Source organism: Rhinopithecus bieti, unplaced genomic scaffold (assembly GCF_001698545.2).
Source record: "Rhinopithecus bieti isolate Rb0 unplaced genomic scaffold, ASM169854v2 scaffold_26199, whole genome shotgun sequence".
In the NCBI taxonomy this organism is placed as follows: Eukaryota; Metazoa; Chordata; class Mammalia; order Primates; family Cercopithecidae; genus Rhinopithecus; species Rhinopithecus bieti.
Genome location: NW_016811775.1, coordinates 693,821 through 706,758, shown reverse-complemented (window position 1 = coordinate 706,758; position 12,938 = coordinate 693,821). Strand labels below are relative to the sequence as shown.

General features: G+C 55.3%; 1 protein-coding gene across 1 annotated transcript in view; it reads left to right on the top strand.

Annotated features, from left to right (window-relative positions):
* MAST1 (microtubule associated serine/threonine kinase 1) overlaps positions 1–12,830 on the top strand; it is a 41,118-nt gene extending 28,288 nt beyond the window's left edge. Inside the window, 14 exon segments of the mRNA XM_017895072.1 lie at positions 3,920–4,058; positions 4,159–4,291; positions 4,429–4,594; positions 4,833–4,934; positions 5,096–5,218; positions 5,792–5,901; positions 6,627–6,802; positions 6,878–7,125; positions 7,805–8,011; positions 8,232–8,461; positions 9,561–9,683; positions 9,773–9,909; positions 10,835–11,022; positions 11,135–12,830. Of these exon segments, the coding sequence (XP_017750561.1) occupies positions 3,920–4,058; positions 4,159–4,291; positions 4,429–4,594; positions 4,833–4,934; positions 5,096–5,218; positions 5,792–5,901; positions 6,627–6,802; positions 6,878–7,125; positions 7,805–8,011; positions 8,232–8,461; positions 9,561–9,683; positions 9,773–9,909; positions 10,835–11,022; positions 11,135–12,396 (3,344 nt within the window). The 3' untranslated portion in view covers positions 12,397–12,830.
* Positions 12,831–12,938: the final 108 nt, after the last annotated feature.

Below are 12,938 nucleotides of genomic sequence, written 5' to 3'. Positions count from 1 at the left end.
GCCTCCCAAAGTGCTGGGATTACAGGCTTGAGCCCCCGCGCCCGGCCTTTTTTTTTTTTTTTTTTTGAGATGGAGTCTTGCTCTGTCACCCAGGCTGGAGTGCAGTGGCCCAGTCTCGGCTCATTGCAAGCTCCGCCTCCCAGGTTCAAGCAATTCTCCTGCCTCAGCCTCCTGAGTCACTGGTATTACAGGCGTGTGCCACCACGCCTGGCTAATCTTTTGTATTTTTAGTAGAAAGGGGGTTTTCACCACGTTGGCCAGGCTGGTCTCGAACTCCTAACTTCAGGTGATCCTCTTGCCTCAGCCTCCCAAAGTGCTGAGATTACAGGCGTGAGCCATAGCTCTCAGCCCATATATTGTTTTTAATCCATCTGTGCATGTATTCACCCAAATGTTAATCCATCTATTGTCCAAAAACACACGCATGCTGTGGCTATTAGGACACATACATGATCCCTGGGGCCTCAGCTATGCCTCTTCCAAGACTTCCAGTCAACTATCCAGTCAGTCAACAAATGCCTCCTCATCATCTCTCTCATGTCACATGCTGTGCTAGGTGCCAGTGATACAGAGGGGGCCCAGGTAAAGACATCTCCCTCTCATGGAGGTTCCATTCTGGTCTGTATAGACAGACAATAAACAAGCAGAGCAAGCCAAAAGAGATAAGGACTATTTATTTATTTATTTATTTATTTATTTATTTATGGAGTCTCTCTCTTTCACCCAGGCTTGAGTGCCGTGGCGCGATCTTGGTGCACGGCAACCTCCATCTCCTAGGCTCAAGCGATTCTCATGCCTCAGCCTCTTGAGTAGCTGGGACTACAGGTGTGCCACCACCATGTCCAGCTGGTTTTTGTATTTTTAGTAGAGATGGGGGTTTCCCCATGTTGGCCAGGCTGGTCTTTAACTCCTGACCTCAGGTGATCAGCCCACCTTGGCCTCCCAAACTGCTGGGATTATAGGCATGAGCCGCCACGCCCAGCCAGGACATTTCATAGTGAGGACATGAGGTCCCTGAAGCTGGAGGAGGTGATGGGGAGGCAGGCAGGGAGTTTCTCAGAGGCCTAGATTATGATGGGATAAGTGACCTGCTAGTCCAAAGTCTCTTAGGTGACAATTTGGATTTGCAGGAGAGGAGGGGAGGGGAAAGGAAGGGAAGGGAAGGGAAGGGGGAAAAAAAAAACTACACTCCAGTGGCCTTCTCCTCCCCTCCTTCCCCTCTCCTCCCCTCCCCTCCCCTCCTCTTCCTTCCCTTCCTTTCCCTGATGGAGTCTCGTTCTATTGCCCAGGCTGGAGTGCAGTGGCGCATCCTTGGCTCACTGCAACCTCTGCCTCCCGGGTTCAAGCGATTCTCCTGCCTCAGCCTCCTGAGTAGCTGGGACTACAGGCACGTGCCATCACACCCACCTAATTTTTGTATTTTTAGTAGAGATGGGGTTTCCCATGGGAACCTGGGAGGCGGAGCTTGCAGTGAGTCCAGATTGCACCACTGCACTCCAGCCTGAGCGAGAGAGCGAGATTCCGTATTGGAAAAAAAAAATCACTTGAACCCGGGGCGGTGGGTTGGGGAGGTTGCAGTGAGCCAAGATGGAGCCACTGCACTCTAGCCTGGGTGACAGAGCCAGACTCTGACTCAAAAAAAAAAAAAAAAAAAAAAAAAAAAAAAAAAAAAAAAAAAAAGAAAGAAAAGCAAAAGAAAAAATTAAGAAAAGGAAATCCGTTTAACTCCTGTGGACAGAGCAGGATCAGGAGAGTAGGAGGTAGGTGACTTCTGTAGTCCAGGCTCATTGCAGAGGAGGAGGAGAAAAGGGGGCTAAATCAGTATCTCTGTGGTGGGTTCTGAGTACACAATAAATGTGCTCAAATGCAGATTCCTGGGCCCCACCCTCAGAGAGTTTCTGAAACCCAGCAAAATCTCACAGAAAAAAGAACAGAAAAAAGAAAGAAATATATTAGCTTTCTTGGTCATTGGTGATTGAAAAACCAATATTACCTTCAGGAATGGCTGGATCTAGGCACTCAAACCGTTCCATCAGGAACCTCCCCATCTCTTGGCTCTGTACTCCAACATGTGGGCTTCCTTCTAGACAAGCCCTCATGTAGCAAGGTTGCCGTCTAGCAGATCTCAGCTTACATTCTATGAGTGTAGCAATTCTTTTTTTTTTTTTTTGAGATGGAGTCTTGCTCTGTTGCCCAGGCTGGAGTGCAGTGGCACGATCTCGGCTCACTGCAAGCTATACCTCCCGGGTTCACGCCATTCTCCTGCCTCAGCCTCCCGAGTAGCTGGGACTACAGGTACCCGCCACCACGCCCGGCTAATTTTTTGTATTTTTAGTAGAGACGGGGTTTCACCGTGTTAGCCAGGATGGTCTCGATCTCCTGACCTTGTGATCTGCCTGCCTCTGCCTCCGAAAGGGCTGGGATTACAGGCATGAGCCACCGCGCCTGGCCGAGTGTCGCCATTCTTATGGGAAAAGAGTGAAAATTCCAAGGGCTGAGTCACTGGAGCAACTTGGGTTACATACTGACCAGTTGCTGCACCTGGAAGGAAATCTAGCCTTTGTAAGAAAAAAAGGAAATAGATATTGAGAGACTGAAATAAATCTGGTGGAGGGGCGGGTGCAGTGGCCAACACTTTGGGAAGCTGAGGCAGGAGGATCCTTTGAACCCAGAAGTTGGAGACTAGCTTGGGCAACACAATGAAATTCTGTTTCCACAAAAAACTTTTTTTTTTTTTTTGAGACGGAGTCTTGCTCTGTCACCCAGGCTGGACTGCAGTGGCGCGATCTTGGATCCCTGCAACCTCTGCCTCCCAGGTTCAAGCCATTCTCCTGCCTCAGCCACCTGAGTAGCTGGGATTACAGTTGTCTGCCAACACACCAGGCTAACTTTAGTATTCTTTTGGTAGAGATGGAGTTTCACCATATTGACCAGGCTGGTCTTGAACTCCTGACCTCAAGTGATCCACCTGCCTTGGCCTCCCAAAGTGCTGGGATTTCAGGCATGAGCTACCATACCCGGCCTTGAGCAATTTTTAAAAAAATCAGCTGGGCATGGTGGCTCACATCTGTAGTCCCAGCTACTCAGGAGGCTGAAGCAGGAGGATTGCTTGAGCTAGGAGGTCGAGGATGCAGTGAGCTGTGATCTTGCCACTGCACTCTAGCCTGGGCAATGGAGTAAGACTCTGTCTCAAAAAAATAAAAAATAAAAAATCCAATGAAGGCCAAGAATCTATCTGCATCTAAGGCTCCCAGCTCCAAGGTTCAGACACCAGGAGATAGAGGGCTGTGCTTCCAGATGCAGTTGATAAGTGGGCAGCCTTCCTTCCCCAACTAAATGTCACCTCCTCCAACAACTGCCTGTATGACCCATCCTCTCTTTGAATCTCCATCCCTTTGTGAATAAGATGAGCTGATGACATAAACTTTGGAGGACAGCTAAGAGGACAAGAAGAACCCAGTAGAGGGTCAGGTGCGGTGGCTCACACCTGTAATCCCAGCACTTTGGGAGGCCGAGGCAGGCAGATCACGAGGTCAGGATATCAAGACCATCCTGGCTAACATGGTGAAACCCTGTCTCTACTAAAAATACAAAAAATTTAGCCGGGAGTGGTGGCGGGCGCCTATAGTCCCAGCTACTCGGGAGGCTGAGGCAGGAGAATGGCATGAACCTGGGGAGGCGGAGCTTGCAGTGAGCTGAGATCGCGCCTCTGCACTCCAGCCTGGGCGACAAAGAGCGAGAATCCATCTCAAAAAAAAAAAAAAAGAAAAAAAAGAAGAACCCAGTAGAGGACCTGGAGAGAGGGAGGCCCCTCTCAGAGCCTCAGTTTCCCTTATCTGTAAAATGGGTACAACATAACATGGGAAGTTGGTGCTATGGTGCATGCCCTCTTTACGTGGGCCCATTTCCTGGCCTGCAGGCGGCGACTGTGCCACTCTGCTGAAGAATATCGGAGCGCTGCCGGTAGAGATGGCCCGCATGTACTTTGCCGAGACGGTGCTAGCCCTTGAGTATTTGCACAACTATGGCATCGTGCACCGCGACCTCAAGCCTGACAAGTGAGCTTTGATCTTTCCCATCACTCCCTCTCTGCCCCTTGGGAGGCCAGGAGGCAGAATGGACGGGCCTCATCCCTGAGACCCCCGCCTGTGCCTACAGCCTCCTTATCACCTCCATGGGTCACATCAAGCTCACAGATTTCGGCCTTTCCAAGATGGGGCTCATGAGCCTCACCACCAACTTATATGAAGGCCACATCGAGAAGGACGCCCGGGAGTTCCTGGACAAACAGGTGTGTGTGCGGGCATGGGGGTCGCTGCGGGTGGAGTGACCCGGCAGGACCTCGGGAACCCAGGGCCTGGTGGGGGGCACAGCTCTCCCTCGAGGGCCCTCCTGTGGCCAGGGCGTGGGCTGACAGCCTGCCCCCAGGTGTGTGGGACCCCAGAGTACATCGCGCCCGAGGTCATCCTGCGTCAAGGCTACGGCAAGCCAGTGGACTGGTGGGCCATGGGGATCATCCTCTATGAGTTCCTGGTGGGCTGTGTGCCCTTCTTCGGAGACACGCCAGAGGAGCTATTTGGACAGGTCATCAGTGGTACGTGGCTTTGCAGTGCACAGGGGCAGGGCGTGGTGTGCACGGAGAGATGGACAGGCCCAGTGTTCCAGGGACTTCAAAAGTGACCCCCCAGAGGATTCCTTGTACCCAGGAGGTCAAGGCTGCAGTGAGCCATGATCGTGCCACTGCACTCCAGCTGGGTGACACAGTGAGATCCTGTCTCCAAACAACAACAACAACAACAAAAAAAGCCCCTAAGCTCCGTTTTGTTTTGCAGATGACATCCTGTGGCCTGAGGGGGATGAAGCCCTACCCACAGAGGCCCAACTCCTCATATCCAGCCTCCTGCAGACCAACCCTCTGGTCAGGCTTGGGGCAGGTAAGTCTGCCGTGCAGAGGAGCTGAGGTTCCACTGATGGAGAGCAGGACTCCAAAACCCCAGACCCAGCCTGTGCTGTGGCCCCGGGGCGGAAGACATGGGGGGCGGGGCTCGGCTGCTGGGTTGGCCATCAGCTGTGGCTGGAATTCCTTCCCTCCCAGGCGGCGCTTTTGAGGTGAAGCAGCACAGTTTCTTTAGAGACCTGGACTGGACAGGGCTGCTGAGGCAGAAGGCCGAGTTCATCCCCCACCTAGAGTCGGAAGATGACACTAGCTACTTTGACAGTGAGCTGGGACACCAGGCACGGCCTGGGTCGAGGGGTGGGATCCGGGAAGAGGGACCCTGGGGTAAGTAAAGCCTGGGATAGGGCCCGGCTAAGTACTTAGATGTGATGCCTAGGTACAAAGGTGGTATTTTGGTGGGGGCGGGCTTTATCAGGGACGGGGCCAATGGGTCGGGGCTGACATGGGGTGGGGCTCAGGCTGAAATATAGGTAAGAACCTGAGATTGGGGTAGGTGTGGGGCGTGGACTAGGGTGAGTTGTGAGTGTGGGCCTGTAACTGAGCTAGAGAGAGGTACTAGCGCTCAGAATGGCCTGGGATGAGGCCAGGGTGCAGAGCACTGTAGGTGGAATCTGGGGGCGTGGCATCTTTGGAGGCTGGGCTAGACGGTGCCACTGAGAATGGGGCAAGGACCTAGCCTGGGAGCAGAGACTAAATTAAATACACTAATGAGGCAGGGACGTGGCCTGACCTGAAGATTTGTAAACCGGGCTTGAACCAGGACGGGGCTCCTGTGGGGATGTGATATGAGGAGGAAACACGTACCCGCAGTCACAGCCCATACCCGCTCCCCAGCCCGCTCAGACAGGTATCACCACGTGAACTCCTATGACGAGGATGACACAACGGAGGAGGAGCCCGTGGAAATCCGCCAGTTCTCTTCCTGCTCTCCGCGCTTCAGCAAGGTGGGCCAAAGCTGAGTGTGGGACAGGGCGAGACCCCGGGAGGGATGGGACTTGGAGAGACAGTGAGAAACAGGTTCCCTGGTGCCCAAGGTTTCAGGAGCGGGAAGTTATTGATGGGGTGGGAGTCTGGGAAGTGGTAAGACCACGCGACAGGCAGGTTCGGGAGTCAATGGGACGGGCCTTTGGCATTGAGTGGAATCTAACAGGAATCAGGACAATTGTGCAGATTGAGGCTATAGTGGGGCGGGGCTACGTCTGGGCTGGGCGGGGTCAGGACGTGGGAATGAGGCCAGGAGCAAGGGCGGGGTAAAGCCCAACAAGGTCTTGCTTTTATTTATTTATTTATTTATTTATTTATTTATTTATTTTCTGATAACAGGCAGAGAAGCCATAGGTTTCGCTTTGAGAAGCAACTTGTAGAGGGGTGCAGGGTCTAGCCTGGGCGAAGGAGACATAAATTAAGGGGGTTGCTGGGAAGATGGGGTGTGTAGAGAGCAGATTGGTCAGGGCATTCTAGGGACAGAGTCTAGAATAAAACGCAGGGCCTAACTTTGTGGGGTGGGGTCTGAACTGAAGAATTGTAGGTTGGCGGACCATGCACAATTGGTCGGAGTCAGGCCTCGGAGGGTGGAGTGCGCTTTGTGGGGATCCACTGCCAGGAAGATGATTAGCTCTGGAGTGAAGGTGGAACCCGGGCTGGACTTGCCTCCCACCACCACCTACAGGTGTATAGCAGCATGGAGCAGCTGTCGCAGCACGAGCCCAAGACCCCAGTAGCGGCTGCTGGGAGCAAGCGGGAGCCGAGCACCAAGGGCCCCGAGGAGAAGGTGGCCGGCAAGCGGGAGGGGCTGGGCGGCCTGACCCTGCGTGAGAAGACCTGGAGAGGGGGCTCTCCCGAGATGTGAGCAGGGGAATGGAGGATTTTGGGGCGGGGTCGAAGGGGCGTTTCTTCCCTGACCACGCCCCCTCCGTGCAGCAAGCGATTCTCTGCATCCGAGGCCAGTTTCCTGGAGGGAGAGGCCAGTCCCCCGTTGGGCGCCCGTCGCCGTTTCTCCGCGCTGCTGGAGCCCAGCCGCTTCAGCGCACCCCAAGAGGACGAGGATGAGGCCCGGCTGCGCAGGCCTCCCCGGCCCAGCTCCGACCCCCCGGGCTCCCTGGATGCACGGGCCCCCAAAGAGGAGACTCAAGGGGAAGTCACCTCCAGCGCCGGGGACTCCGAGGCCAGTGAGTGCCCTATCGTGCTACCTTCCCCAATGTCCTATTGGTCATATAGTGAGCATCCCATGAGCCTGTTGCTGTTTGTGAAAGACTTCACGTACTATTCACATTCCAATTTAGGATTTTATTTTATTTATTTTTTTTTTTTTTATTTTATTTTATTTTATTTTTTTGAGACAGAGTCTCACTCCCTCACCCAGGCTGGAGTGCAATGGCGTAATCTCGGCTCACTGCAACCTCCACCTCCTAAATTCAAGTGATTCTCGCATCTTAGCCTCCCGAGTAGCTGGGATTACAGGCGCGTGACGCCACCCCCGGCTAATTTTCGTATTTTTAGTAGAGACGGGGTTTCATCATGTTGGCCAGGCTGGTCGTGAACTCCTGACCTCAAGTTATCTGCCTTCCTTGGCCTATCAAAGTGCTGGGGTTACAGGCGTGAGCCACCGCGCCCAGCCCTTTTTGAGATTCTTCACATTAGAAACACCCCAATGCCATGGTCAGTGATACGGTCTGATACAGACTATGTCTCTATATGAGCAGCAGTGCTGGATGCAGGTTACCTGCTCAGATGAAACTCACCATACATCAGGGGTAAAAAGTGGGAAGAGCATTCCAGGCAGGGAAACAGCATGTGGGAAATCCCCGGCCTTGGACTGATTCCTAACACACCTGCTTTCTGTTGCAGCTGACCGCCCACGCCCAGGTGACCTCTGCCCACCCTCGAAGGATGGGGATGCATCAGGCCCAAGGGCTACCAATGACCTGGTTCTGCGCCGGGCGCGGCACCAGCAGATGTCGGGGGACGCGGCAGTAGAGAAGAGGCCTTCTCGAACTGGGGGCAAAGTCATCAAGTCAGCCTCAGCCACTGCCTTATCTGTCATGATTCCTGCAGGTAATGCTGGGCCCCACCTGGCAGGGGAGCAGCTGTCCCCCCCATCTGAGGCAGGACAGACCAATGAAAATGCTGCATATTCCCTGTCCACCGTGATTGGCTCCAGGCTGGACCAATGAGAGGCTGCTCTGCCACTTAGACTTGGGAGGAGGGAGGAGCAGATATGGGGAGATGTGTGTCTTCTTGGTTCTGATTTCTGACCACGGTTGTGTGTCTGTAGTGGACCCACATGGAAGCTCACCCCTTGCTAGTCCCATGTCTCCACGATCTCTGTCCTCCAACCCATCCTCACGGGACTCCTCACCCAGCCGGGACTACTCACCAGCTGTCAGTGGGCTCCGCTCCCCTATCACCATCCAGCGCTCGGGCAAGAAGTATGGCTTCACACTGCGTGCCATCCGTGTCTACATGGGTGACTCGGATGTCTATAGTGTCCACCACATTGTCTGGGTGAGTACTTATGGGTGGAGTCTCTATCACAGACTGGAGGCTGGAGGGGAAAAGGCCCCTCCAGCTCAAACCAGTTAGCCTCGGTGAGACACCTCTGTGACCCTCTATGCCTCTTCCCGCTCTGAACCTGTTTATTTTTATTTTTATTTTTTATTTTAGGCGAAGTCTTGCTCTGCCACCAGGCTGGAGTGCAGTGGCACAATGTCGGCTCACTGCAACCTCCACTCCTGGGTTCAAGCCATTCTCCTGCCTCAATCTTCCGAGTAGCTGGGACTACAGATAGCCACGTGCCACCACGCCCAGCTAATTTTTGTAATTTTAGTAGAGACGGGGTTTTGCCATGTTGGCTAGGATGGTCTGGATCTCTTGACCTCGTGATCTGCCCACCTCGGCCTCCCAAAGTGCTGGGATTACAGGCGTGAGCCACAGCACCTGGCCGAGTCTGTTTCTTCATCTGCAAAATGGGCAGTGTCCAGGCGCAGTGGCTCAGGCCTGTAATCCCAGCACTTTGGGAGGCTTAGCCGGGCAGATCACGAGGTCAGGAGTTCGAGACCAGCCTGACCAACATGGTGAAACCCCATCTCTACTAAAAATACAAAAACAAAACAAAACAAAACAAAACACTAGCTGGGCGTGGTGGCAGGTGCCTATAATCCCAGCTACTCAGGAGGCTGAGATAGGAGAATCACTTGAACCCGGGAGGCAGAGATTGCAGTGAGCCGAGATTGTGCCATTGCACTCCAGCCTGGGTGACAGAGCAAGAGACTCCGTTTCAAAAAATAAAAATAAAAAAATAATTAGCCAGAGGTAGTGGCACATGCCTATAATCCCAGCTCTTGGGAGGCTGAGGCAGGAGAATCTCTTGAACCTGGGAGGCGGGTGTTGCAGTTAGCCAAGATCACACCACAGCACTCCAGCCTGGGTGACAGAGTGAAACTCCGTCTTAAAAAAAAAAGAAATGGGTAGGAATAATTGCTATTTCACAAGGTGTTATGAGGATTCTAGTGCATGCAGAACTAAGTGTACCTCATATAAGTTTAGGAGCTTTCCTTGTTACCAACCCCACTAACCTTGCCCCTGTGGGGTGCTCTTTCCCCAGCACGTGGAGGAAGGAGGCCCAGCCCAGGAGGCAGGACTCTGTGCTGGGGACCTCATCACCCACGTGAATGGGGAGCCTGTGCATGGCATGGTGCATCCTGAGGTCGTGGAGCTGATCCTTAAGGTGAGTGCAGGGAAGGAAGCACCCTGGGTAGAGGGTGGGGGAGGCCTGAACAACCCCTAGCAGAGCATTTTCCCCCGTTATTCCCCCAGAGTGGCAACAAGGTAGCAGTGACCACAACGCCCTTCGAAAATACCTCTATCCGCATTGGTCCCGCAAGGCGCAGCAGCTACAAGGCTAAAATGGCTCGGAGGAACAAACGACCCTCCGCCAAGGAGGGCCAGGAGAGGTGGGCACAGCCGTAAACAGCTTGATCTTTGAGCAGTGGGTGGAACTCAGGCGGGAGGGGCACAGATGAGGATGGAAAAGGGAAGAGCACGGGAAAGGTGGCGGGAACAAGTGACCAACAAGCAAAAGGAAGAGGACAATTAAGAAGGGCTGTGGGCTGGGTGCGGTAGCTCACACTTGTAATCTCAGCACTTTGGGAGGCCGAGATGGGCAGATCACGAGATCAAGAGTTCAAGACCAGCCTGGCCAATATGGTGAAACCCTGTCCATACTAAAAATACAAAAATTAAGGCTGGGCGCGGTGGCTCACGCCTGTAATCCCAGCACTTTGGGAGGCCGAGGCGGGCGGATCATGAGGTCAGGAGATCAAGACCATCCTGGCTAACACGGTGAAACCCCGTCTCTACTAAAAATACAAAAAAATTAGCCGGGTGTGGTGGCGGGCGCCTGTAGTCCCAGCTACTCGGAAGGCTGAGGCAGGAAAATGGCGTGAACCCGGGAGGTGGAGCTTGCAGTGAGGGGAGATCGGGCCAGTTTGGATGAGTGTTTGTACCCAGGATTGGGAGTGGCCTAAAGTTGGGCGGGTCCTGAAGTAGGAGGAGCTAAAGGAAGTTCTATCTTGATAGGTGGGTTGTAGTGGAAGAGGGAGGAGCTAGAGAGGTGGGCGGGGCAGAATAGGTTGGTTTTGTTTGGATGCTTGTTTCTAGCTTGGACTAGGAATGGCCAAAGGGCGGGGTGGGGACTGAAGTGGGAGGAGCCAAGCAGCACTGAGCTAAAGGAAGTTCTTTGTCTTGATAGGTGGGTTGTATCTGGAGAGGGAAGGGCCAGAAGGGGTGGGAGGTTACAGTGGTGAGACCATGAAGTGGGAGGATCCCTGAGCTCCGGCTTCCAGGTCAAGGACGCTTGGCCCCCTCCTTGTCCCGCAGCAAGAAGCGCAGCTCCCTCTTCCGGAAGATCACGAAGCAGTCGAACTTGCTGCATACTAGCCGCTCGCTGTCGTCGCTGAACCGCTCGCTGTCATCCAGCGATAGTCTCCCGGGCTCGCCTACGCACGGGCTGCCGGCACGCTCGCCCACGCACAGCTACCGCTCCACGCCTGACTCCGCCTACCTAGGTATTACCTCTTGCACCTGCGCGAGGACCTGGCTGGTGCTCGGGCTGGTGCGCAGGGTGGCCTGGCTGGTGTTCGGGCTGTACTCACGTGCTTCACCTCCTGTCACCCGCAGGCGCCTCATCCCAGAGCAGCTCCCCAGCCTCGAGCACGCCCAACTCGCCTGCGTCGTCCGCGTCGCACCACATTCGGCCCAGCACGCTGCACGGACTGTCGCCGAAGCTCCACCGCCAGTACCGCTCTGCGCGATGCAAGTCGGCCGGCAACATCCCTCTGTCGCCGCTGGCACACACGCCGTCCCCCACGCAGGCGTCACCGCCGCCACTGCCGGGCCACACAGTGGGCAGCTCGCACACTACGCAGAGCTTCCCGGCCAAACTTCACTCATCGCCTCCAGTCGTGCGCCCGCGCCCCAAGAGTGCCGAGCCCCCTCGCTCGCCGCTCCTCAAGCGCGTGCAGTCGGCCGAGAAGCTGGGAGCCTCCTTGAGCGCGGACAAGAAGGGTGCACTGCGCAAACACAGCCTCGAGGTGGGCCACCCGGATTTCCGCAAGGACTTCCATGGCGAGCTGGCGCTGCATAGCCTTGCTGAGTCCGACGGCGAGACGCCCCCAGTCGAGGGCCCTGGCGTGCCCCGGCAGGTCGCCGTCCGCCGCCTGGGCCGACAGGAGTCACCTTTGAGCCTGGGCGCGGACCCATTGCTGCCCGAGGGTGCCTCCAGGCCACAAGCATCGAGCAAGGAGAAGGAATCCCCGGGGGGCGCCGAGGCGTGCACCCCGCCCCGCGCGACGACCCCTGGGGGCCGGACCCTGGAGCGGGACGTCAGCTGCACGCGGCATCAGAGCGTGCAGACAGAGGATGGCACTGGCGGGATGGCCAGGGCTGTGGCCAAGGCGGCGCTGAGCCCCGTGCAGGAACACGAGACGGGCCGGCGCAGCAGCTCTGGCGAGGCGGGCACACCCCTGGTACCCATTGTCGTAGAGCCTGCGCGGCCCGGGGCTAAGGCTGTGGCGCCTCAGCCTCTGGGCGCGGACTCCAAGGGGTTGCAGGAACCCGCACCCCTGGCGCCTTCCGTGCCCGAGGCCCCCAGGGGCCGGGAGCGCTGGGTGTTGGAAGTGGTGGAGGAGCGCACCACGCTGAGCGGGCCTCGCTCCAAGCCTGCCTCCCCAAAGCTCTCCCCGGAGCCCCAAGCACCCTCCCTAGCCCAGGCGAAGTGCAGTGCACCCAGCAGTGCAGTGACCCCAGCCCCACCGGCTTCCCTCTTGGGCTCGGGCACCAAGCCTGAAGTGGGGCTGACCTCCCGGTGCCCTGCTGAAGCTGTGCCTCCAGCAGGCCTGACCAAAAAAGGAGTGTCCAGTCCCGCACCCCCGGGACCATAGCTAAGGTGGGCGTTGGCCCCGCGCTGTACAGCTTCCTGTATACATATGTACACATATAAATAAAGTGCGTCTGTGCTGCGTGAGTTTTCTGGGGCTCACTCCAGGCAAGGCGAGACATCATCACACGACCCCACCCCATACCCAGGTGCTTTTTGGGAGGTGGGACTCCGGTTCTGGTTACCATGGAGAGTGGAGGGAATTCTGAATAGACACCTCCTGTGGTCCCACTTCTGGTCTCACCTTTGCACCAACTGTCCCCAAACCTTTAAGGGGAGAATTGATGCTGCGATGCTCTTGTGTCCCAGCGTCCACCTGAAGAAAAGGTTAACAGCCTCGTCCACCAATTTCCATTTATTTACTCCTCAACAATCCTGATGGCAGGTATCATGTTTCCATTTTGCAGACAGGTAGACTGTGTCACAGAGCAGTTAAGGCACACAATCAAGGTCATACAGCTAGGAAGGGGATGAACTGGGATTCAAAATCAAGTCCAAACTGGTTCCTGAGCCCTTAGATTTTCTTTTCCTTTTTTTTTTTTTTTT